This window comes from Dama dama, chromosome 18 (genome assembly GCF_033118175.1).
Source record: "Dama dama isolate Ldn47 chromosome 18, ASM3311817v1, whole genome shotgun sequence".
Lineage (NCBI taxonomy): Eukaryota > Metazoa > Chordata > Mammalia > Artiodactyla > Cervidae > Dama > Dama dama.
In genome coordinates, this window is record NC_083698.1 from 112,321,712 (window position 1) to 112,348,336 (window position 26,625).

At 46.6% G+C, this 26,625-nt stretch overlaps 1 protein-coding gene, 1 long non-coding RNA gene and 1 other non-coding gene across 7 annotated transcripts in view; 2 read left to right on the forward strand and 1 right to left on the reverse strand.

The window, feature by feature from the left end:
- Positions 1 to 3,249, reverse strand: part of LMBR1 (limb development membrane protein 1) — a 138,321-nt gene extending 135,072 nt beyond the window's left edge. For 2 of the 5 annotated variants that reach the window (XM_061166216.1, XM_061166217.1), the window contains exon 1: positions 2,988 to 3,249. In XM_061166216.1, the coding sequence (XP_061022199.1) occupies positions 2,988 to 3,053 (66 nt within the window). In that variant the 5' untranslated portion in view covers positions 3,054 to 3,249. The remainder of the gene's footprint in view (positions 1 to 2,987) is intronic. The other 3 variants (XM_061166215.1, XM_061166214.1, XM_061166226.1) reach the window with 3 other exon arrangements.
- A 146-nt stretch (positions 3,250 to 3,395) lies between these two features.
- On the forward strand, positions 3,396 to 24,690 carry LOC133072975 (uncharacterized). The gene is made up of 3 exons (XR_009696835.1): positions 3,396 to 3,621; positions 7,048 to 7,197; positions 24,243 to 24,690. It is a non-coding gene; the product is annotated as an uncharacterized LOC133072975 (long non-coding RNA).
- On the forward strand, positions 20,642 to 20,714 carry TRNAG-CCC (transfer RNA glycine (anticodon CCC)). Its single transcript has one exon. It is a non-coding gene; the product is annotated as a tRNA-Gly (tRNA).
- Positions 24,691 to 26,625: the final 1,935 nt, after the last annotated feature.

A 26,625-nucleotide genomic window follows, 5' to 3' on the forward strand; every position in this document is an offset into this window, starting at 1 on the left:
TCACTCTAAATATGAATACTTCAAGAAAGGAAAGCCAAAGACTGGAAATTCACTAAGCTTGGTACTGTTTGCACTGGTTCTGCAGCAACAGAGTATATCTACCATCCAAGGGTCCTGGGCCAGGAGAGGTAGGGGTGAGGAGGAGCAGAACTAAGGAATTCTAGAATCAGTGTCAAAACTGACTTGTTTCTAGAATAGTGGACAAAAAAAAAATAAAGCTCCTGGCTACTAAAATATGGGTACTTTTCTCAATCCAAATAAAAGAATACCTGATTAATCTAAAATACAGCCAAAACAGACCAATGGAACTGCATGGAGTTTGAATTAAATCCCACAAATATACAGTTACTTAATTTGTGATCGGGCTTCCCGGGTGATTCAGAGGATAAAGAATCTGCCTGCAATGCAGGAGACCTAGGTTCAGTCCCTGAGTTGGGAAGATCCCCTAGAGAAGAGAATGGCAACCCACTGCAGTATTCCTGCCTGGAGAACTCTATGGACAAAGGAGCCTGGCAGGCTACAGTCCATGGGGTCGAAAAGAGTTGGACACGACTGAGTGACTTCCAATTTGTGACAAAGGTCATAAATATTGCTGAAGCAATTGGACATCTAAGTGAGAAAAAAAAATACAAGTCCTACTTTATAACATACACAAAAAATAAATCCCAGATGAACTGTAGGTTTAAATAGAAAGTAGTTGTTGTTCAGTTGCTGAGTCGTGTTCTACTGTTCGCAACCCCATAATGGGACTGCAGCATGCCAGACTCCCCTGTCCTTCACTATCTCCCGGAGTTTACTCAAACTCATGTCCCTTGAGTCAGTGATGTCATCCAACCAACTCATCCTCTGCCGCCCCCTTCTTCTTTTGCTTTATATTTTTCCCAGTATCAGGGTCCCCTCCAATGAGTCAGCTCTTCGCATCAGGTGGCCAGATGACAGGAGGAATAAATCAATACAGCATTTAGAGAAAAGCACAAGAGAACATCTTCATAACCTTGGAGTAACCAAAGATTTTTTCAAACAGCACATAAAAAAAATCACTAGTCATAAAAGAAAAAATTCTGATAAAGTGAACTATATTAAAATTAAGAATGTCTGCTCATAAGATATCATTAAGTGAAAAGGAATCCACTGAAAGAAAAAAAGACTTACTATATAACCTATACATATATATAACTAAAGGATCATATCCAGAAAACACAAAGAACTCTTGCAAATCGCGATTAAAAACATAAACACGTTTAAAAATGGGGAAAAAACCTGAAGACTTTTCACAAAAGATTTCCAAATGGCCAAAAAAAATATGAAAAGATGCTCAAATTCTTATCATCAGGGAAATGAAAATAAAATCTTTTGTGCAATAAATACCATGACACTTATCAGAATGGTTAAATTTTTTTTTTAATGCTAGTATTTGTACAGATGAGATTTGTACAAATCACACCTCTCCTACAGTGCCAGTGGAAGTGTAAATTGGTACAACCCACTTTGGCAAACTACTTAAAAGTATCTACTAACGATGAACAAACCCACAACCTATAATCTGAAAGTTCCATTCTTAAGTACAGACCTAACAAATGCATACACACATTCACCAAAAGCCATGTACAAGAATACTGGTAAACAGAACCTGAAAACAACTGAAGCGCCCACCAACAGTAAAATAAAAATAACCTGTGCTAGACTCACACAACTACACCATTATGGATGAATTACAACCACATACAAGATAGAGGAATTTCACAAATGCTGATGAGCAAAAGAAATCAGACACAGAACAGTGCATACCATAAGGTTCCATGTATGTTAAGTTCAAAACTAAGCTCATCTGTTAAAGCCAGGACAGTGGTTCCTCTTGGTGGAACAGAGGAACCAGAGAAACCGGATGAGCCTCTGGGATGCTAGCCATATTGTTTCTCAGTCTGTGTTCAGGACTACAACAGTGTGTTTAAAGTGCTTCAGGCTGGGCATGGATGATTATGTACTTCTGTTTATATCAGCTTCAAGTCACAAACTAAATATGCTGTATCAGAGTCCACCAGTTCAGACGTTTTATTTCTTTATTCCAAGGTATGACTTGGCAGAGTGTTCTCAATTTTCTAGATCAGTAACTACACAAACTAGGCAATTCTCAACCAGCATTTTCCACCTAAAACCAAGAGACTGACTGAGTTTGAGAGAAAGTAGTTAGAAGAAAGAAGAGGTAAACACAAATACCCTCAAAATGATATATTTTACATTGTTATAAAAACACAAAAACACACAACCATAACGTGCTCCAGTGCAAACAGGAAAAGGTGAAAACATCAAAGTAGGTTGCTAAGGCCAAGCCTGTTTCCCGACCCCTGGTAGCAGCACAGAAGGACAGGGGACCAACAACGGATGACTCCCTTCAGATGCTGCTTCCAGGGCACAAAGGACTTCTGCTCGGGGCCCTCAATCCCATCGACCTCGGGTCTTCACACCCAAACGTCAGGTTTCGGAAAGGTGTGTGCTAACCAGGAAGAGGGAACCCGGCCGGGCTGCGGAGGTTCGCTCCTGGGCAGGGCTAGGAGACCAAGCTCGGCCCTTGCCCGGCGCCTGCGAGGGCCACTCAGGTCCTGCCGGGTACCCGACCGCACATTTGCCTACCGTGCCGGGCCACGGGAGAGCCGGGCTATAGGGGAGCCGGGCCACAGGGGTGTCAGGCCACGGGGGTGCGGGCCACGGCTGCGGGGTGGGCTGCGGGGCCGTGGTCCACCGCCGGGAGGGTGACCGGACGAAGACGAGCCCGGGGCGAGCAGGACGCAGGTGGCACCGAAGCACTCCCGGGGGCGGACAGGTGACTAGACGGAGCCGCGCCAGGATAGGGAGCGGGTAGGCGCGGGGGGGGGACGGAGCCCGGGGAAGAGGCGCGCCGCGGGGACCCTGAGGGAGGAGGGGAGGGCAAGGGAGGAAAGGTGGGCGGAGGCGGGGAGAGGCCGACGAGGCGGGCGGAGGGCGCTCACCGTGGACTCCCGCACTTGGCTGTGGAAGTGCTGCTCCCGCGCCGACACCTCGTCCTGCCCTTCCATCCTCCTTCATGCCCGCCGCCTCGCCGCCCGCGCGCTCCGCCGCACCATCGCCTACCGGCTCGACGGGCTGGACGGCCGCCCCGCCGGCCGGGACGGGAGTGGGCGGGCAGTCGACAGCTACACTGACGGTGACCACAACCCCGGCTGCTGCCACAGCCGCCGTCTCAACCACCGCCTGAGGAAAAGCCGCTCGGTCTGCCGAGGGCTGGCGCCTCGCGGGCCGGGGCGGGGCGGGGGGCGGGGCTTGACGTCAGAGGAAGGCGCCGCGCGTCAGAGGAGAGAGCCGAGGGCCCCTGAAGGGGGCGTGAAGCCGGGGGCGGGGCCTGGAGGGTGGGACTTGGGGCCACGCCCCTCGCGGGAGCCCGCAAATTCCCGCCTAGAGCCCCGCGAGGATTTCGCTGTTGGGGTCGGGTCTAGCGTGAGCGCGAGCTAACGGGGGCGGGCGCGGCACGCCGGGGACGACTCTGTGAGGCAGCTGCAGTCCGCTCCCCTCGCCAGCACCGGCCCCGCCAGTTCCCTGGGCGGTGTCCGCTGGGAGGTCTCCGGCGCGAACCGTCACTCCGCCCAAGTAAGTAAAACGGTCGGAAAGCCTGGAAACCTGGCTTCACTGGATCTGACCAGCGGTCGGGCTGCCACTGGCCTTGGACCTCACCACCGGGAAGATGTAGATAGCCCTTCATGTGCGGCCCTTGCCGGATCGGAGGGCGGGGGTGTTCTCGGGCCCCCCAGAGTCCCTCCACCCAGAAGTTGAGGACCCTCCAGGGTTCCAAACAGAGGTAAAGTTAAAAAGTTAATCGCTCAGTCGTGTCCGACTCTGTGACCCCACGGACTGTAGCCCACCAGGCTCCTCTGTCCATGGGATTCTCCAGGTAACAATACTGGAGTGGGTTGCCATGCCCTTCTCCAGGGGATCTTCCCGACCGAGGGATCGAACCCAGGTTTCCTGCATTGCAGACGGATTCTTTACCATTTGAGCCGCCAGGGAAGCCAATCATCTCTAGTCCTGTATGGCAGCTGCAGTCCGCTCCCCTCACCAGCACCAGCCCCGCCAGTTCCCTGGGCGGTGTCAGTCCCCTACAAAAGTTCTCCTCCCAGTACGCAGTCCCTAAGTCCAGCAGAGTTACTCTAGGTGTCCCGCTAACACAATCGGCTGTATACCACTGCTTTGGAGGCTGCCCTGGTGGCTCGGTCAGTAAGGAATCAGCCTGCAAAGCAGGAGACCCAGGTTCGATCCCCGGATTGGGAGGATCCCCTGGAGAAGGGAATGTTTACCCACTCCAGTATTCTGGCCTGGAGAATCCCATGGACAGAGGAGCCTGGCGAGCTATGTAGCTGTCCATGGGGTCACAAACAGTCAGACACAACTAAGCCACTAACACACAACAACCACTGCTTTTACACTTGCTTCCGAAGGTCCTGGGCTTAAAACAAATTCTGTGCCACTGTACTCTACACAGTTCTGTGTGGTAAAGTACACAAAACACAGCTACCTGTCCAGGATGCACACAAGGGACAGTGTACACCAGACATATGAACTAACTTACGTGATTGGACATGTGAACACAGGTTCGCATTTTGAAAGTTCACAACTTGAAGGCTCAGATGTAGGGGCCTTACTGTAGTTTACCCCCATTCTGCATTAAATACCTTTTTGTTGTTATTGTTTTACAATAAAGATGACTTCAAAGGAATATTTCATTTTACTTTTAGATTTTGGGAGTATAAGAAAGCCACTTAAATTACTATTGCCTGTGAGCTTTTGGCATCTCTAAGAATTCTTAGGAAACGAGACAATCTACAGATTGCTCGCAGATTATTTTTATGATGTACTTATTTTGAAATATCTTTTTGTGATTTTGAGTTAAGGTTTTTTTCATGACTCCAACTCTTTTTTATGGCCCCTGAAAAGCTTCTAAGGCCTCCAAATACTGTGCATGGAATGCCTCGTGCCAGGAAATGGTGGTGAGAGCTTGGAGAGCATGAACCTTGTCCTGAGCCAGGACTGCCACTGCCATAGGCTTATAAGAAACCAGGAACTAATTCCGACTAGTTAAATCCTGTGCACATCTTTATTTTGTATGTCTCAGTGCCCTAAAGAACCAGGGAAAGACAAAGAAGTATCTATTTTTCTGAACACACAGCTTCTGAGAGCTGAGTTAAACACCTGCCTGAAATGACCTGGATAATTTCTGGAGTAACCTCGCCAAAGCAGAGATTAATGAGATCCAATTTAAGATGTGTGACATTTAGACACATATTCCAGAAAGTCAATACATGTGGCATTTCTGATCTTTCAACACTCCAACCATCTAGACCTTTTAGTTTCCTTTTATGCAGCTGTCTGCAGAGGTTCACTTATATTTGATCTGAGTTGTTTCCCTGTCTTTGGTACTTACAACACTAAGCCCAGGGAAGTAGACCTCAAAAACTGCCCCACGCTCTCCCCTCTACTCTCACCCCTTTGCCTGGTCGCTTTCCCCTCCTCCTAGCAAGAAGCAGAGCCTGTTTTCCACTCCTTAAATCTGGGTGTGAACATGTGACTTGCCTTGGCCAAAGGGACATCAGAAAATAGGGTGCTCTTAAGAAGCGCTTGTGTGTTTGGGCTTGCCCCTCTGATGGCCCCTGGGCACCCTCCGACTGCAGCTGTGCATTACCGTCCCGCCTGGCTGGAGGGGGTGGCCCAGGTATCTCTGTCTCCCCAGCTGACACTCGCTTTTCTGCATCCCCCTAAAATAGGAAGCCCCCAAACACAGTTTTTTGCCTCTGCTGGAAGCACTGCAAGTGTTCTCATTAACTGTAGAACAAAACTCAAACTCCTTCACCAGCACTCAAGACCTTGACTTTGGGGGCCCATCCTGTCCTTCCAAGTTCTCCCCACTTCTCTGCCTAAAGAGCCCTTTCCTACAGCCTGGCTTCCTCCTCTCACCAACCCCCTGGGTCTTCCCATTGCCAGCGCCTAGAACATTCACCACTTCCATGCCCTCTTTCCTCCTCTTCAGATTCAGAGCTACCACTGTTTACTCTCCACACTAATACCTTCCTTCCCCACAAAGTCTTTCCTGGGCAATTCCAGTCTCTTTACTCACTCATTCATTCAAACACACGAACACACAATGGAAAGAATATGGCTGCAGTCCCTACTCTGGGGGAGCTTAGAGTCCAAGAGAACCGAGGGCACACAGCAGTCATCTGACACTTGGCACACACGTCCTTGTATTTCATCTCAGCGTTTCACATATCTGTGTCCACTCACAGTCAGAGTACAAGCTCTGTAAGGTCTGGAGTATCTCTTGCTGCACTCTGTAAACTTCTGTGTACTTCCTACAAAACTCTTAGAAAAGAAGAAGTGAAAGTGAAAGTCATCTCCAACTCCTTGCAATCCCATGGGCTATACAGTTCATGGAATTCTCTAGGCCAGAATAATACTGGAGTGGGTAGCTGTTCCCTTCTCCAGGGGATCTTCCTAACCCAGGGATTGAACCCAGGTCTCCCACATTGCAGGAGGATTCTTTACCAGCTGAGCCACCAGGGAAGCCCAATATCTATTAGAATGCTTTGCCAAACAGACGCTTCACAAGTGTTTATTAGCTGATAGGTTGGTTACCCTGAGAAATTTCCCAAAGGCTTCTTCAAACTTCAGTAAGTCTTCAGATATCTGTACCAATGTAGATAATTGTGTGGTCATTGCCAGTGTGTTCGCCATGATGACTTATGTGTCCACAGATGAGAATACTGCTCGTTGCTCTGTACTCTGGTTCACTATCATGTTGTGTCTTTGAACCTGCCAAGATTTGGGATGGTTTCCTTCATTCCACTAGACCTTGCTTTGATTCTAACTTGATCACAATGAGATCAAATTTCTAAGACATAAGGACATAGAGACCAATTTTTTTTGTCTTTATGCCCCATACAAAACCCAGCCAAGCAACGTTCATGTGTAACCCGAGTTCCTTCCCGCCTCTGTTAAAAGGCTTCTTTCTTTCCCTTATCCAAGCACTCACAATGGAGAGATAAACAAGCAAAAATCTACTAGCAAGCCAGCTGTCTATCCCCAGTGAAAAACACAAACTGTGGTATGTTCACGAAATGGAATTTTACCCTGGCATGAAAAATCCTCAGACCACAGCTGCACGCAACAACACAGGTGAGTCTCTACATCAGCACTGAACAGAAACCTCTGCCCAGCTTCCCGGCTCACTCAGAGTCAGACACTGACTCCTCACTGAGACCCCCAGGGACCCCGGGCCCCTCCCGGGCCCAGCTCTGCAACCCCCTACCACGCTCCATTGCCTTTGTCCAGAACATACTTCCCATGGATCGCAGCTGTGCCCTCCTCACTTAACATCGCAGTGTGAATGTTATCAACACAAACCAACCCAGATGCTTGCTCACCTCACCTTGTGCTCTTTTCCTCTAAACATGACTACTGTTTGTGTATGGGCTCGTTTTCTGTCCAGTCTAATTTGTCTGGTTCACTATTTTCCAACACCAAGCACAGTGCCTGGCAAATATCAGGAGCTCAGTAAATCTTTCTTAGGTCAAGAACTAAACATGTGCATGAGAGAGAAAGAGAGAGGTGACAGGGGAGGGGGGGTGGATAAAGAGAGAGAGAGAGAGATGGGGTGGGAACTAGCTTTTGTAGAATAACCACTCCACTCCTGGAGTCTTGCGTGCATTGTGTAATTTAACCATCACAGCAAGCCTGTGAAGTAGGCTCTGTTGGCTCTGCTTTACCACTGAAGACCCTGAGAAGAGGGTAAGTGACCTGACCTGTTCACACCATCCACATTCGAACCCAGGGCCATCTGATCACTAAGTCCTATCCTTCCCACACCATAATTGCCTCTTGTGCTGCTGGACTATTCCTTGGACTATACACTCTATGGGGTCGCAAAGAGTCAGACACGACTGAGTGACTTTCACTTTCACAATTGCCCCTTGCCATGTAATAAAACCACAGCCTGAGTTCATCGTGGGTGACATGGAGGAGAACTTCTAGAACTCCCCTCTGTTGGAAATTCTGCCTTAACCACTCATCTCCCCTTCCCCTGAAATTTTCCCACCCTTGCGTGTCCCTAAGTACGTGCTGAAGCCTACCGGTCAGTCCAGGCTCCCTCTGCCCAGAGCTGCAGCGGCGGTGTAGTGCTCAGGCCTCCCCAGAGGTAAAGAGCAAAGAGGAGATGCAGAGAGACAGACATGATAGACAGATAGACAGGACAGATGGATGGATGGATAGATAGACGTATAGATAGATAGAAGGGTAGGCAGATGGCAAACACAACAGATAGACTGATAGACACGATGGGCAGATAGACAGATGGATAGATAGACAGACATGGTGGATAGATAGACAGACAGATAGGCCAAATGGGTGGGTACATAGATAGATAGATGGCCACAATATGGTCCCTACTTCCATTCCCTTATAAAAAGCCAAAGTTCCTTGGGAAAGTGGTTGATTCTAGGGCTGAGGCAGGAAATATACAAGATAAGCCAGGAGCATCTTGTAGTGCCAGAAAAGAAGAAAGTAGTCAGGGAGTTCCCTGACAGTCCAATGGCTAAGACTCTATGCTCTCACTGCCAAGGTCCTGGGTTCGATCCCTGGTTGGGGAACTAAAATCCCACAAGCTGCGGGACACAGCCAAAAACAAAAAACAAATGGTGATCAAAACCCAAAACAATAAAGGTATGGGGCTGTGACAGAGGGACACAGGCACCAACCTGAGAGTTAAAGCAAAACTAATTTGAACATAAAAATAAATAGCAAAGTATTGGGTTAGAATCAAAGTATAAAATAAATATTCATGCAATACTGACACAAACAAATGTTAACTTTATTAAATTCTTCCCCTCGGAGAAGTGGAGCTTACCTCCCCACCTCTAAGTGTCACTAAATTTATTGACCTGCTTCCAAAAAACAGACAAAAGAAGGAAAAGTCAAGTAACTGCAGAGGAGAAACCTGGGGGTCAGTGTGAGTACCGGCAGGGGTAAGTCACGGTGGCAGCATGCCCCGTTGATGTGGGTAACGCGAATGGCCCTTCACCCATGAGGTCTTCCTCCCAACGCACACCCTCGCTCCACCCATGAGAAAAACGCCAAACCAACCCAAATTGACCTGTGTTCTAAAAAATACCAGACCAATATACCCCAAAGTCGTCAAGCTCATCAAAAACAAGGGCAGTCTGGGAAACTGTCTCAGTCCAAGGCAGGCTCAGGTAGACAGTGTATCAACACTGGTTCATTGGTGGTGATAAACGTCCTGTAGTAAGAGGAAGACAGCAAGGGAACTTGGATATGGGGGACACGGGAACTCACTTATCTTTGCAACTTTTCTGTAAATCGAAAATTTGAAGTTTTATTTTTTAATAAGGAAGAAGAAGAATGCCAGGTAGCTTTCAGAATCTCCAGGAGGATCCGAGACCAGACTTGGAGGAATGATGCCCCCGTCAAGAGCTGGTCCCCTGAAGATACCAGTGCCATTTCTGAGTATAAACATAGCATGCCCACAACTTACTTAATGGTAGTCACTGTCTTTTTTTTGTAATTTGACCAAGTCATGCAGCATGTGGGATCTTAATTCTGCCAACAGGAACCAAACCCATGCCCCCTGCACTGGAAGCAGAGAATCTTAACCACTGGACTGCCAGAGAAGCCCTCTGACACTCTTACAAGTGCAAGCTCACTCTGCTCCCTGCACAACAAAACCCTAGGACTCTTAAGAGCCAAGGTGACCGAGAAGACCACTAGTCTGTGACATTAGACATTAGTCTATGTCTCAAAATAGCCGTCTTATGGGGGTCTGGATGCCAGGTTCTTTTCTAGATCAGAGGTGGGGGAGGTGAGGAAACAAAGTAAAAATATCATTGTTGTCAGTCACTCAGTTGTACCCAACTCTTTGCGACCCTATGGACTGTAGCCCACCAGGCTCCTCTCTCCATGGGATTCTCTAGGCAAGAATACTGGAGTGGGTAGCCATTTCCTTCTCCAGGGGATCTTACCCACCCAGGGATTGAATCCAGGTCTCCTGCACTGGAGATGGATCCCTAACTGTCTGAGTCACCAGGGAAGCCCAAAAAAGGCCATTAATCTTGCAAATATCTCCTAGAATGTCAAGCCTCAGGCAGGAGCTGTGTTAATTTCTCTCTTCCTGCCATCCACAGGTGGACAAGTTTCTGAACAAAGGCACTTTAGTTTAACAGTTAGGCGGAGGGGCAGGATTCTCTGAGGTGGGCCATTATGTATGATTATAATAGCAACAGCAAAGAAAAGCAAGTCAGAGCAACAGTTCCAACAAGCAGGCCATTGTTATTGCTCAGTTGTATCTGTATTGACTCCGTGGACTATAGCTCACCAGTTTCCTCTGTCCAAGTAATTCTCCAGCTAAGAATACCGGAGTAGGTTGCCATTCCTTTCTCCAGGGAGTCTTCCTGACCCAGGATCAAACCCGTGTCTCCTGCACTGCAGGTAGATTCCTTACTATCTGAGCCACCAGGGAAACCCAACATGGAGGCAGAACTGGCCTTTCCCTGCCTTCTAACTTCTCATAAGTCACGTCTAAGACCTTTCCTCTCAGGACCCTGGCTAATCGGCAGAACCTGGATCATGAGGACACATCTGAGCGGCAAAGGAAGAGAGAGATGTTCTCCCCTTCTCTCATGGGAGGGGTCCCTGCTTCATAGGGACAGGACGTCCCCTGACATAGGAAGGGGCTTTGAATATTGTTCAGCCGAAAGGAATTATATGGTCCAAATACGGAGTTCTCTAATGGCCCAGTGTGATCCAAGTATAAAATCTAGATTGTAAAGAAATGAATGGACTTCTGAATTTTGGTAGGTGATGACCATCCAGTGGTTTGCTGGAGACCCCCAGCACTGGTTTGTGAAAGTCAATTGTTTATTTTTAGGAATTTCGCAGTTATTAAACACAGCATTATTTAAAACTAAATTATATAAACTTTGTTGTTGTTGTCGTTTAGTCGATAAGTCATGTCTGACTCTTTTGTGGCCCCGTGAACTGTAGCCCAACAGGCTCCTCTGTCCATGGGATTCTCCAAGCAAGACTCCTGCAGTGGGTTGCCATGTCCTCTTTCAGGGGATCTTCCAGACCAAGGGATCAAACCTGGGTCTCCTGCTTAGCAGGCGAATTCTTTGCTGCTGAGCCACCGCGGGGGGGCCTATATAAACTTACACTTAACTAAATTATCTTTCAAAAGGTAAAAGCTACTGAAAATCCATCATGTCCTAGTTACTGTATTATGCTTTCCTTGAGTCTGCTTACATCTTCTTTACAATGACGTGCTGCTCCTTATGCAGTGAGAGCACTGGTAGCTGGGATCGGCCGTGCCAGGAGCCAGTGGAAACCAGGAAACTTAACACCATGGAAACCAGGAAACGCTGCAAATCAGAGCCTTTCCTGCCCCCTTGTCAAACTGGTTATTAGTTACAGCACACCAGTGAAGCCAGCAAAGATTTTACAAAGAGCCTAAAATGAAGATTTTCCATATCGTGGTCTGAAGTCAAACAGTAGATGGTCAGAGTGGTCATCCTTTCATGGAAACTGAGTGAGACTTACTGATGAGGGTCATCTCAGGAGTCTGGAGCACTGGACCGAGGGATCTCCTGAGAGGGAAACAGTAAAACAATCCTGAATCTGTGAAAGTACATAAACATTGAGAAACACCTATTACTGTAGGCCAGTGAAATACTCGCAGTTTGTTTACTTATTGGTGTTTTAAGGGGCAAAATGAAGTCATTCTTCCCTAATGCAGGAGGGCAGTGTGCAAGTCCAGGTGAAACCATTCACCTCGGATTGGGACTTGAACCCATGTGGCTGGGACTTAAGCCCAGCCAAAACCCTGCCTGGGACCTGAACCCACATGGCTGGGACTCAAACCCAGCAAAAAAAACATGGTACCTGGTTTTAGGACCTAATGAAGCTCAGGTTCTTAATGTCTCATCACAGAAAGAATTCAGTGAGAGACAGGTCAGAAGTGGACTTACTCAGACTCAGAGGAAGCACACCTCACAGACAGTGTGGGCCTTCGCAGAGGGTGAGTGTGGCCCTGAGATGTGGTGGGGTTAGCTTTTATAGGCTGAGTAATTTCATACGCTAACGAGTGAGGGGATTATTCCAACCATTTTTGGGAAGGAGTGGTTTCTAGAATTTGGGCCACTGCCCACTCCTTGGTCTTTTAACAGTGCCTTGGAACTGTCATCTAACAGATAACCATTATATCTACTACTAGGGGCAAGAATCCCTTAGAAGAAATGGAGTAGCCATCATAGTCGACAAAAGAGTCCAAAATTCAGAACTTAGATGCAATCTCAAAAACGACAGAATGATCTCTGTTCATTTCCAAAGCAAACCATTCAATATCACAGTAATCCAAGTCTATGCCCTGACCAGTAATGCTGAAGAAGCTGAAGTTGAATGGTTCTATGAAGACCTACAAGACCTTCAAGAACTAACACCCAGAAAAGATGTCCTTTTCATTATAGGGGACTGGAAAGCAAAAGTAGGAAGTCAAGAGATACCTGTAGTAACAGGCAAAGTTGGCCTTGGAGTACAAAACGAAGCAGGGCAAAGGCTAACAGAGTTTTGCCAACAGAACACACTGGTCATAGCAGTGTGTTCTTCCAAAACACAAACCCCCTTCCAAAACACAAGACTCTACACATGGACTTCACCAATGGTCAATACCAAAATCAGATGGAGTATATTCTTACAGCAAACATGGAAAAGCTCTATACAGTCAGCAAAAACAAGACCAGGAGCTGACTGTGGCTCACATCATGAACTCCTTATTACCAAATTCAGACTTAAATTGAAGAAAGTAGGGAAAACCACTAGACCATTCAGGTATGATCTAAATCAAATCACTTACGATTATATAGTGTAAGTGACAAATAGATTCAAGGGACTAGATCTGATAGACAGAGTGCCTGAAGAACTATGGACAGAGGTCCATGACATTGCACAGAAAGCAGTGATCAAGACCACTCCCAAGAAAAAGAAATTCAAAAAGGCAAAATGGTTGTCTGAGGAGGCCTTACAAATAGCTGAGAAAAGAAGAGAAACTAAAGGCAAAGGAGGAAAGGAAAGATATACCCATTTGAATGCAGAGTTCCAAAGAATAGCAAGGAGAGATAAGAAAGCCTTTCTCAGTGATCAGTGCAAAGAAATAGAGGAGAACAATAGAATGGGAAAGACTAGAGATCTCTTTAAGAAGTTAGAGATACCAAGGGAACATTTCATGCAAAGATGGGTACAATAAAAGACAGAAATGGTATGGACCTAAAAGAAGCAGAAGATATTAAGAAGAGGTGGCAAGAATACACAGAAGAACTATACAAAAAAGATGTTCATGACCCAGATAACTGCAATGGTGTGATCACTCACCTAGAGCCAGACATCCTGGAATGAGAAGTCAAGTGAGTCTTAGGAAGCATTACTACGAACAAAGCTAGTGGAGGTGATAGAATTCCATTTGAACTATTTCAAATCCTAAGAGATGATGCTGTTCAAGTGCTGCACTCAATATGCCAGCAAATTTGGAAAACTCAGCAGTGACCATAGGACTGGAAAAGGTCAGTTTCCATTCCAGTCCCAAAGAAAGACAATGCCAAAGAATATTTAAACTACCACACAATTGCACTCATGTCACATGCTAGCAAAGTAATGCTCAAAGTAATGCTCAAAATTCTCCAAGCCAGGCTTTAATAGTATGTGAACCTTCCAGATGTTCAAGCTGGATTTAAAAAAGGCAGAGGAACCTGAGATCAAATTGCCAACATCAGTTGGATCATTGAAAAAGCAAGAGAGTTCCAGAAAAACATCTACTTCTGCTTTATTGACTACACCAAAGCCTTTGATTGTGTGGATCACAACAAACTGGAAAACTCTGAAAGAGATGGGAATACCAGACCACCTGACCTGCCTCCTGAGAAATATGTATGCAGGTCAAGAAGCAACAGTTAGAACTAGACATGAAACAACAGACTGGTTCCAAATTGGGAAAGCAGTACGTCAAGGCTGTATATTGTCACCCTACTTATTTAACTCACCCTGCAGAGTACATCATGCAAAACGCCGGGCTGGATAAAGCACAAGCTGGAATCAAGATTGCCAGGAGAAATATCAAGAACATCAGATATGCAGATGACACCACTGTTATGGCAGAAAGTGAAAAAAAACTAAAGAGCCTCTTGATGAAAGTGAAAGAGGAGAGTGAAAAAGCCAGCTTAAAGCTCAACATTCAGAAAACTAAGATCATGGCATCTGGTCCCATCACTTCATGGCAAATAGATGGAGAAACAATGGAAACAGTGACAGACTTTTTTTGGGGGGGTTCCAAAATCACTGCAGATGGTGACTGCAGCCATGAAATTAAAAGATGCTTGCTTCTTGGAAGAAAAGCTATGACCAACCTAGACAGAATATTAAAAAGTAGAGACATTACTTTGCCAACAAAGGTCCATTGAGTCAAAGCTATGGTTTTTCCAGTAGTCATGTATGCATGTGAGAGTTGGTCTATAAAGAAAACTGAGAGCTGAAGAATTGATGCTTTTGAACTGTGGTGTTGGAGAAGACTCTTGAGAGTCCCTTGGACTGCAAGGAGATCCAACAAGTCAATCCTAAGGGAAAGAAATCAGTCCTAAATATTCACTGGAAGGACTGATGCTGAAGCTGAAACTCCAATACTTTGGCCACCTGATGCGAAGAACGGACTCCTTGGAAAATACCCTGATGCTGGGAAAGATTGAAGGCAGGAGAAGGGGACGACAGAGGATGAGATGGTTGGATGGCATCACCAACTCGATGGACTTGAGTTTGAGCAAGCTCCGGGAGTTGGTGATGGATAGGGAAGCCTGGTGTACTGCAGTCCATGGGGTCACAAAGAGTTGGACGTGACTGAACTGAACTGGAATTGTCATGGCACCACTGGGTGTGTCATTTCACTTGCTGATTGAGGATCAAGGTCCAGTGTTGTCTGCCATCTTGGTCCCGTTTGAGTCTAATCGGTTTATGTTGTGTCCTCTGGCTATGTCATTCTTTCAAAAGCTGTGCCCTGCCCCTTTCCCTCCTGTTATACAAGTGCAGAGAGGGACAGAGGTGCCGGCCTGAGTCTGTTCATTTCCCTGGGCCACCATAACCAAGTACCCAAGCTGGGCAGCTTAGACAATAGGAATTTATCTTCTCACAATTCAGAGGCTGGAAGTCTGAGATGAAAGTGTGGACAGGGTCATTGCTCCCATGGCCTGTCTCCTCCTCATGTCGTCACATGGCTATCCCTCTGTGTCCATCCTGTCGACATCATCAGATGTCAGATGGGATAGGAATGTGGTCTCACATCTCACAGTCCTGGGTTTGAGTATCAGCTTTACCACATCTCAGTTTCAGGACCTTGGACAGTTTACTCACCAGCTCTGCCTTTTCTCTTATCTGTAAATGGAAATAGGCTTCCCAAATGACCAAGATGCTTTCCTGATGTGGTTATTCTAACTACATGACACATCCATAAAGTGCAAGGACACTGTAAAAGTTCACTATCGTCATCCTCACCCTCATCTGAAAAGCCAGGATCTAAGTGTGGATTGAGCTGATATTTACACGATGGGTTATGTATTTATGAAACAGTCACAAATTTCTAAGAAAGTCATGGCAAACTTGTAACTCTTGTGTAGGAGACTAAGGACTAAAGAATGCTTTTTTAAAATTTTAATAATTTTCGGCCATGCCACGAGGCATGCAGGATCCTAATTCCTTGACCAGGGATTGAAGCCACACCCCCGGCAGTGGAAGCACAGAGTCCAAACTACTGGACGGCCAGGGAAGTCCCTGAAAGGATGCTTTAAATGGTTGAAAGTAGCTTTAACTTGCCAAGAAATCGTCTGACTGTAGTTCCGTAAGAGCTGAGACTTACAAGGACTAATCAGAGGAAACTAAGGGACGGGACGTGGATGGGAATTAGCCAGGGGAAAACTGCAGGGAATCATGGGAATTAAAATCCGCAGCTAAAAATAGCACTCTCCACTTCCTCTTCAGCTTTTGGTGTCAGGTTCTGATTTTAACAAGATTCTGTGTTAGATAAATCATGCGGACTTCATGCATCCCTCTCTAACTCTCACTGAAGCATAAATAAAGAGATGATCAAGAGTCTGCTAGCAGAAGAAAGGAGAGAAGAGGCCTGAATAATTCCTGTGTGCCCAGAATTTCTCCTTTATTCCCCCTCCCTTCGCCACATGCTGTTGGCTTTCCTTAGCGTGTACCTGCAGGCCCCAGCCTCTACACAGTAACCATCCGACAGCCCCGGGAACACAGGACCCCAGGAATTCCAAGACAAGAAGAGGCTTGCACAGACATCTTTAAAGTTTGTCCCCAAGCAGTGTACACACAAAAGCACTGTATCTCTGATCAGGAGGAGGGGAGCTTCCCCACCCAGGAGCATGCTGAAAGGCAGGAAGGGAAGCAGCAGGGGAAGAAGATGTGGTGCCGCAGGCCAGGAGGGGGACAGGATGCACAGAGGCAGAGCACGTGTCCTGGGCCCACCCTACAGGAGAGCAGCTCCCGCCCCGGGAAACGTCCGCCAGCCAAGAGCAGAGAGCAGGCCCCCACTCCCCCGAAGTCCTGTCTGGCGGGTCTTTTCCGGCCTTGGCAAAGGTGACAGCGAGGAAGCGGCCTGTTTGAGAAAATGTTCTTGTTGCAGAACCAGCTCATAAACTGCTCTAGGAAAGGGCAGTCAGAGCTTTGGAAAATGGATGCTGAACTTTCAACACTTGTTACACTAACTTTTAAATTGCTTTCTAAAGAATTGCTTAAATTGCTTTCTAAAGAAGAAAGGGATACAGGAAGCGGTGACCAAAACCATCCCCAAGCAAAAGAAATGCAAGAAGGCAAAGTGGTTGTCAGAGGAGGCCTTACAAGTAGCTGAGAAAAGAAGAGACATGAAAGGCAAAAAAAAGAAAAGGAAAGATATACCCATCTGAATGCAGAGTTCCAGAGAATACCAAGGAGAGATAAGAAAGCCTTCCTAAGTGACCAATGCAAAGAGACAGAGGGAAACAATGGAATGGGAAAGACTAGAGATCTCCTCAAGAAAATTAGAGATACCAAGGGAACATTTCATGCAAAGATGGGCACAATAAAGGGCAGAAATGGTATGGACCTAACAGAAGATATTAAGAAGAGGTGGCAAGAATACACAGAAGAACTATACAAAAAAGATGTTCATGACCCAGATAACCATGATGGTGTCGTCACTCACCTAGACCCAGACATCTTTAAGTGTGAAGTCAAGTGGGCCTTGGGAAGCATTACTACAAGCAAATCAAGTGGAGGTGATGTAATTCTAGATGAACTATTTAAAATCGTAAAAGATGATGCCATTAAAGTGCTGCAGTCAATATGCCAGCAAATTTGGAAAAGTCAGCAGTGGCCACTGGACTGGAAAAGGTCAGTTTTCATTCCAATCCCAAGGAAATGCAATGCCAAAGAATGTTCAAACTACCATACGATTGTACTCATTTCGCATGCTAGCAAGGTAGTGCTCAAAATCCTTCAAGTTAGGCTTCAGCAGTATGTGAACAGAGAACTTCTTGATTTACAAGTGGATTTAGAAAAGACAGAGGAAGCAGAGATCAAATTGCCAACATCCATTGGATCATCATAGGGTTTCCTTGGTGGCTTAGCTGGTAAAAGATCCGGCCACAATGCGGGAGACCTGAGTTTGATCCCTGGGTTGGGAAGATCCCTTGGAGAAGGGAACAGCTACTCACTGCAGTATTCTGGCCTGGAGAATTCCATGGACTACTCCATGGGGTCACAAAGGGTCAGACACAACTGAGCAACTTTCACTTTCATTGGAGTGTAGAAAAAGCAAGGGAATTCCAAAAAAAAAACTTCTGCTTCACTGACTATGCTAAAGCTCTTGGCTGTGTGGACCACAGTAAACGGTGGAAAATTCTTAATTAGATGGGAATACCAGACCACCTGTCTCCTGAGAAACCTGTGTGTAGGTCAAGAAGCAATAGTTAGAACCAGACATTGAACAATGGACTAATTCAAAATTGAGAAAGGAGTATGTCAAGGCTGTATGTTGTCACCCTGTTTATTTAACTTCTGTGCTGAGTACATTATGCAAAATGCCAAGCTGGATGAAGCACAAGCTGGAATCAAGATTGCCCGGAGAAATATCAACAACCTCAGATATGCAGATGAAACCACGCTAATGGCAGAAAGCAAAGAAGAACTAAGAGCCTCTTGATGAAAGTGAAAGAGGAGATTGAAAAAGCTGGCTTAAAATTCAATATTCAAAAAACTAAGATAATGGTATCTGGTCCCATCACTTCATGGCAAATAGAAGGGGAAAAAGTGGAAATGTTGGCAGATTTTTTCTTGGGTTCCCAAATCACTGCGGTTGGTGACTGCAGCCATGAAATTAAAAGATGCTTGCTCCTTAGAAGAAAAGTTATGACAAACCTAGATGGCATATTAAAAAGCAGAGACATCATTTGCTGACAAAGGTCCATATAGTCAAAGCTATGGTTTTTCCATGTACAGATGTGAGAGTTAGACCATAAAGAAAGTTGAATGCTGAAGAATTTATGCTTTCAAATTGTGGAAAAGACTCTTGAGAGTCCCTTGGACTGCCAGGAGATCAAACCAGTCAATCCTAAAGGAAATCAACCCTGAGTATTCACTGGAAGGACTGATGCTAAAGCTGAAGCTGCAATAATTTGGCCACCTGATATGAAGAGCCAATTCATTGGAAAAGACCCTAATGCTGGGAAAGTCTAAGGGCAGGAGGAGAAGGGGACGACAGAGGATGAGATGGTTGGATGGCGTCACTGACTCAATGAACATGAATCTGAGCAAACTCCAGGAGATAGTGGACAGGGAAGCTTAGTGCGCTGCAGTCCATGGGGTCACAAAGAGTCAGACACGGCTTCGTGACTGAACAACAATAAAGAGGAAAAAGAGGGAAGGCATGTTTAAGGAGTCAGGCCTTCTCCTTTTCCTTTTTTACCTCTGGGTGCACCCAGGGGAGTAAAGTTATCTCGGCTATCTTACAGGTACAGTACTCCATCCTTCTCACCACTTGGTGAGTCCCACTGACTAGTCCTTATTGCATGTATTTAACTAGTCATATGTGGATAGACATTCAGGTTGTTCAGACTTTTGTATTCTTGTGCAAATGATGTTGTGCAAAGATCCTTATACATATTTATTTGCTCACTTGTACAAAGCTTGGAGGCGGTCTCCCACATCCCCCATGGGAGTTTCTTCTCCTTTGCTCCCTCCTGGGAGTTTCCAGATGAAGTGAAAGCAGCCCAGGTGCTTTCGGCAAAGGCTACATCATGCCAAGTACCCTCCCAGCAAAATGTTCTGTGGGGGACCTGGTGGAGGCAGAGCCAGAGTTGCCTGGCAAGGGGGTGGGTCACATCTGAGTCTCCACTCGCCACCAGGCCTGGGAGAGGAGACAGTGCCCGTAGGCAAGTCAGGGAATCCACCAGGAGGATGCAGACCTCACCCGGGCATCCCCAGGGGCTGCAGGCCCAGCCACAGGCCCCCTGAGGACACCTGCCTGCCTGGACCCGCAGCCTGCATGAGGCTCCTCCCCTGCCGCTGAGGTGCAGTGCTGAGAGCCAGGCCCAGGAGGGAGCACGTGCAGATGGGGAGCAGGCTGGGCTTGGGGTAGCTCCACTGAGAGCGTCGTCTTGTCCCCGTGCTTTGCTTGACGCCTTCCTTTCAAATCTTTTAACTTTCCAGATCAGCTTTGCTATAGTTTGTTGTTATCCCTGGACCCCTCCAAATCCTCTCAGTCTTAGGTTGGATTTGAGTTATGGAGAATTGCCTTTTTTTTTTTTAAACGACATTCGAGTCTTCCTGTTTAAAGCAGGGAATGGTTTCATGAGCATCTAAGAGAACTGACATCTTTCTGTTGGCTCTTGGCTCTGGGATTGCAAGCCATGCCCAGCGGCCAGAACCCTGAGAAGCTTCTCCAAGACTCCTGCTCTCTGCAGTCTGCCCAGGACTCCTCACACCCCAGGGGGCAGCCTTTCCACACAGCGAGCCCAGGGTCACTCATAGCAGAAGACACCTCACCGGGGCCCCTCTGCCAAGCGTTACTAAAGGAGCTGGAAGGGCTCATCTGTGCAGCTTGTAAAGCTGGTCAGAAATATCCTGGTCGCCTTTATGGGCTCCTGGGCAGTGCCATTCCTAAACATCCTGCTACTAATGTTCTTCTTTTACAGCATTTTTAAGCCAGGTTTCAAGTGAGTGTCATAAAAATCACTCGATCCAGGAAGTCAGCGCCATAATCCCCAGACATAAGCTGTGAGGGCAAGATGGAGAGGGCCGCCTGGCGTGCCTGCAGTCTGACCACAGGTGCCAGTTGTCAGCAGGCCGTCAGGACGCAAAGATGCGCGCCAGGAGCAGGGTGAGGAGGGCCCAGGGCCGCAGGGGGGCCTGGAGGGCAGTGTGACCTGGGAGGGCAGGAAGACCCTCCATCGTCAGCAGCGCTTGCTGCTTTCCAGAGTTGACCTTCTGGAGAGGTTTCTGTGACCGTGAGACATCGAGACAGCGGACTTCCCTGGTGGTCCAGTGGCTAAGACTCTGCACTCCCAATGCAGGGGGCCTGGGTTCCATCCCCAGTCAGGGAACTAGATCCCACACACAACTAAAGATCTAGCGCACCGAATGCTGCAACTAAGATCCCGTGTGACCAAACAAATTAGTTAAATAAATAATACACATTTTTTTAAAAAATCGAGCCAAACATACACAGACAGCCTGAGACTTGCGTTGCACTGTGGCTCACTGTGCCCTGCACGCAGAAGTTCTTGACATGGTGGTGGTTTCTGTGTGCTCGGGTCTCTAGGCATCAGTTCTCTAACTTCCCTCTCCAGCATTTCCTTCTCCCAGAGCTTCTCCGCCAAGGCCTGCTGTCGACCACAGCCCGGAGGTCACAGCAGGAATAGAGCCATAGAGGTGGCTGTCGTTGTTCAGTCGCTCAGTCGTGTCCGACTCTCTGCGACCCCCCGTGGATTGCAGCAGGCCAGGCCTCCCTGTCCATCACCGACTCCCGGCGTTTACTCAAACTCATGTCCGTCGCATTGGTGATGCCATCCAACCATCTCATCCTCCGTCGTCCCCTTCTCCTCCTGCCTTCGATCTTTCCCAGCATCAGGGTCTTTTCAGAGGTAGCTGAAAAAGAGGTAAAAAAAAAAAAAAAAAAAAAAAAAAAACAGAGGTAGCTGTTTGTCTCCAAGGCAAGGAATCTTCAGGCACTGGCAGTCCAGTAATTAGGACACCCCGCTTCCTGCAGGGGGCGTGGGTTCAATCTCTGTTCGGGGAACTAAGATCCCACATGCCCAGCGGCCGGGTCAAAAAATTACAGGAAAAAAAAAAAAGAAATCTTCAAATGAGGCTCAATGCAAGAACCAAACACAAGCGTTGCTTTGGAAAACGCTTCAGTAACCTGATGTTTGTCTGATGGGAACGGTGTGTGTCTGGGCTTGAGTGTCAAAAACGTTAGCAGAGGTTGGGGCGCCACTCCCCGACAAAGGCCAGGGCCTCCCTTCGCTCCCCAGCGGTCCGCAGTCATTCTGAGGAGGCGCCCCGCCATCGCTAGGGGGCAGGCGCGCCAAGCGGAACGCGCTCTCCGGGCTGGACCGGGTCCGCGCCGGGCGCCTGCAATTGGCCCTCCCTGCTCCTGGGGCCTCAGAGTCATCAATCGCTCGCCTCGCCCGGATACCGGATTTTGAGCACCGGAGCCCGCCACAAATCACAGGAGTGGCGTATTTGGCACCAAAGGTGATGCTCTGTATCCTACCTATCTTTACACTGCGTTTTTCCTGAATCAGGGGCGTGCCCTGGGTCTTAAGGCGATTTCTTTTAGTGAAATCAACCGACAGTGTGGGACCGGATGGGAGCAGAGAGAGCTCTGCGGTCCGGCCCCTGGTTCCTTCTTTACAACCACAGATTCTCCCAAAGTGAAAACAGCCTCATAAGCTACAGTCGTTCACTGGAGAAGGAGTCGTAAAGTGAGAACCTATCCTAATTTATTATCACTTTCCAAACTGGACTTACTTTATCACTAATAATGTTTTAACTTTTATGTGGCATTTTGTAGCTCACAAACCACATGCTATCCATTATTTACAATAACCCAACAAGATAAACTAGGATGAGCATCCCTTTTTAACAGATGAGGAAACTGAAATATGATGGGGTAAAATAACTATCCAGTTAGTAATTATAGTAGTTAGCAAGTTAAAATAACTTGCACAGTGAGTAAACCACAGAGGCAATACCAGCCTTCAGATCCTCAGTTCCAAGTCCAGAACTTGCTCTCCCATTCTCCGAAGCCATCCCAGGAGAAAGAATGAGTCATAGACGCAGAGACAGAGATGGAGTTACGGTGCAGACAGAGGCAGATGTAGAACTATCATAGCTAGGGGTGTGGGTGGAGATGTTAGAGATGTAGTTATGGTTTCTCTATGGATGTCAATATAGATTGGGTGATGGTTGCAGATGTAGAGGTGGATACCCAGTTATAGAGACATGGAGGTGGAGATGGTGAAGGAAATGCAGATGGAGATGGAGGTATAAAATGCCTCGAGCTGGCCAGTCCTAAAGGAGATCAGTCCTGAATATTCACTGGAAGGACTGATGCTGAAGCTGAAACTACAATACTTTGGCCACCTGATGTGAAGAACTGACTCATTGGAAAAAACCCTGATGCTGGGAAAGATTGAAGGCAGGAGGAGAAGGGGACGACAGAGGATGAGACGGTTGGATGACATCACTGGCTCAATGGACATGAGTTTGAGTAAACTCCAGGAGTTGGTGATGGACAGGAAGGCCTGGCTTGCTGCAGTCCATGGGGTCACAGAGTTGGACACGACTGAGTGACTGAACGGAACTGAGCTGGCCACATTAAAAATTCTAACATGCAGCTAGGAAACCCTGGACCTAGATTCTCTGGCTCCAGGCCATCCCCTTCTGTCCACAGAAGGTCTGGTTTTAGGGAGACAATGCCATGGAAATGATGTCTGCCAGGCTGGAGATTTCTGGGGCTACTGGTTTTATGTACTGAAAGGGATGGTAAAAAATTCCCTTTCTCTTGTTCATCAAAATCAGCCTTTAATATATTTAGAAATTTTGGAGCTTCCTGGGACAGTCTAGGATATTAGTTTATACATAATCCTACTTTTTCCTTATATATTTGAGAATAAAAGATGAAACTCAAAGAAAAAAATGAAGTTAAAAATATGTTATATTTTTTACTAGTATGAAATTAAATTATGTTTTAAGAGTTCCAATACATTTCTAACTGTGGTAGATTTTAAGGTAATTATGTGTCTCTTCGGTAATATATTTGCTATCAACTTATTGCATAAAAGGATTGCTTGTGAACGTAAGATTATTTTTAGATTTATAGCCCTTTCAAGTGAAAAAGAGGTTTTTCAGGAGTACTTCCGATTTCCAGTGTCTGGTGAATTTTCCATTTGCCATCAATAACACCGCCTACAGAAATCCCCCTTCATATAAATCCAACCTGACATTCCTATAATGCACAGTGCAAAAGAGTGCTCTTAGGGCAAGAAATAATCTGTGTGAATTATATCAGGCCAGCGTGCTGAAAACATTCATCCCGCAATTTATGAATTCAGATGCTCCCAGAACATGTTTTGGTATTCTAACGAGATGTAGGTGTTTTTATATTCATTAGCTATCTTGATAAATGTTTATTGTGGGCACAGTGAAAACTGCTGATTTGAAAAAATATTTCTGTAATCATTTTTTTGGCCTACCTCTAACATTTATTAATCACATGATCAAAACTGTATGGCACTATTACCCAGTCTAGGGCTTCCCAGGTAGCCCAGTGGTAGAGAATCCCTCTGCCAATGCAGAGGATGCCAGAGACACGGGTTCGATCCCTGGGTCGGGATGATCCCCTGGAGAAGGAAGTGGTGACCCACTCCAGTATTACTGCCTGAAAAATTCTATGGACCGAGGAGCCTGGCAGGCTGCAATCCATGGGGTCGCAGAGTCAGACACAAGTGAGCGACTAAGCACACACATTACCCAGTCTAAGGTTGTTTTTGTTGCTTTGATTTTTCCGATGTAAAGACACTGTTAAAGGCATCAGTTGAAGCTCTGCAGTTTGGCTGTCTCTGCAGGTGTGTTGGAGGCCTCAGTGTCCATGGACCACTCCACTGCCACCTGGGTTCAGTCTGTCCAGCACGGATTTGGGAAGCACCTGGGCAAGCTGCAGAGGTCCAGTTAAAGCTGCCATTGTGCATGTCATGTTGTGTTATGTTACACGGCTCTATGTTACTCCGTGTTGCTTTGTGGCTATATTCTGTTGTGCATTATGTGTTGTTGCGTTATGTTGCTCAAGCTATGTATCATATCATATTACTACATTATATTGTTTTAGGCTATAGACCTATGGTTGCAATAGAGAAAAATTATAATTTTGTCTGAATTGAGGATGGAGTAAGTGTTTGGGCTGAATGATACTCTGTCCACACTGTCTGCATTCCCTGGATAGTTGGTACTCTCTTCATCTTCTGGGTTTTGATTTGTTCAGTTGACTGTTTTGAAAATTAAAGGCTGAGAACTCAATGCTTACCCAGCCTCCTGCCTTTATGGAAGTGTGTGTATGTGTGTGTGAGAGAAAGAGAGAGAGAGTGTGTTCTTGAAGATCTCAGAGGGCTGGGATTCTACTTGGTTGGCTCAAAAGTTCATTTGGGTTTTTTGACCAACCCAATGTAATTGTTCTTAGTGACCAGCCCTCCTGACTGAGCCCCTGAGTCATCAGCCTTCATTCACACAAATGTAGAAGCAGGCAGACACTCTGACTTCCCCTCTAAGGCTCTGCACTCAGTGCTGCTCACGATGATGTCTGTCTCGCTTAGCTCCTGGCTTGTGTCTTGGGAGTGGAATTTAGTCTATTATCTGAATTACAATTACAAGGAAAAAACATGCAAATAGATATGTAACATAAACTGAGGGGTTATTTTTGAAAGTCACTCAGCCAGCTTCTACAGTCAGTTCATTGATGAGAAATCATACACTTGTTTGTGAAAGATTGTTCCAGAAGCATTGGAAATCCAAGTAGGAATAAATCAGATTAATTTTCAAAATTCACAGGGATAAATTTTTTATTATGAAATCATGAAGGTTCCATTCTATTTAAATTCAAATGTGGTTAACTCCTTTTAGATATGTTACAATAATAAATAGTGGACTGAGGGGGTGGTAGTGAATATCCTTGATCCCTGTAAATAATTAGCTTGGTTGGCTTAGAGAACATGATGTCTAACACTGTAAAAAATCCCAGCCTTCTAATTCTGTCTCGTTAGCAAAAGTAAATAAGTTTGTGTTAGGCTTACAGACTAACACAGGGACCCGGTATTGTTCCAGGACCGACCAAACAAGGGGAGTGTGCTTGCTGGCAATAGTTATCAACTGGGTTTTCCTCTTCCCACAAGGAGCAGGACTTGAGTAGGTTAGCCGCTCTCGCAGTTATTCTGGTGGTCCATAACAGCCAACAGCCGAGGGGCAGGCAACGGAACTGGTTCTCCGGGGCACCCCAGAGGGGTGGCAGAGAGCTTCTCTGCTTCCCCGAGATGGGCCATGGGGCTTCAGTGAGATGATGCCAGTGGTCAGTGTGAACGTGGCAACGGCCCAGCCAAGTGCAATCTGCCCAAGCTCCTCACTTCAGTGCTCCCTTAGATGTACCCACACCCTCGCTCTTGCCTCGGGCTGTTTACAGAGCCACACTGTCATCATCTATCCGTTGATACTTGCAGAGGAGGAGAATCACGCTTCCTCTGTGCATAGCGTCTGCACGTGCCTGATCCATCCTAGGACATGGTTGTCCTTCCTTCGTGTTCCAAGCAGCATGACCTAATGTCTTGCTTGGGGTGGAGAAGATGTCCACAGTCACCCTCTTCTTTTTAGTTTCATCCTTTCAGCTCACCAGTATTGACTTTCTCTGTACTCTGCACTATTCTGAGGGGAAAAAAAAATAGTGAAAGTCATTCAGTTGTGTCCAACTCAGTGCAACCCTATGAACTGTAGCCCGAAAGGCTCCTCTGTCCATAGGATTCTCCAGGCAAGAAAACTGGAGTGGGTTACCAGTCCCTTCTCCAGGAGATCGGCCTGATCCAGGGATTGAACTCTGGCCTCCTGCATTGCAGGCAGATTCTTTACTGTCTGAACCACCTTAGGCACTTAGAATATTTGCATAAATAAAGTTGGTAAATAGATACTTACATAAAAACACAACAGTGCTTACAGCTCAGCTACCCTATGCTTGAAGTGAAAGTGAAAGTCTCTCAGTTGTGTCCAACTCTGGATTCTTTACCAGCTGAGCCACCAGGAAGTCCAAGAATACTGGAGTGGGTAACCTATCCCTTCTCCAGCCCCAGGAATCAAACCGGGGTCTCCTGCATTGTAGGCAGATTCTTTACCACCTGAGCCACCCAGGAAGCCCAAAAAAGTAAAAGTGTCAGTCACTCAGTCATGTCTGACTCTTTGCAACCCCATGGACTG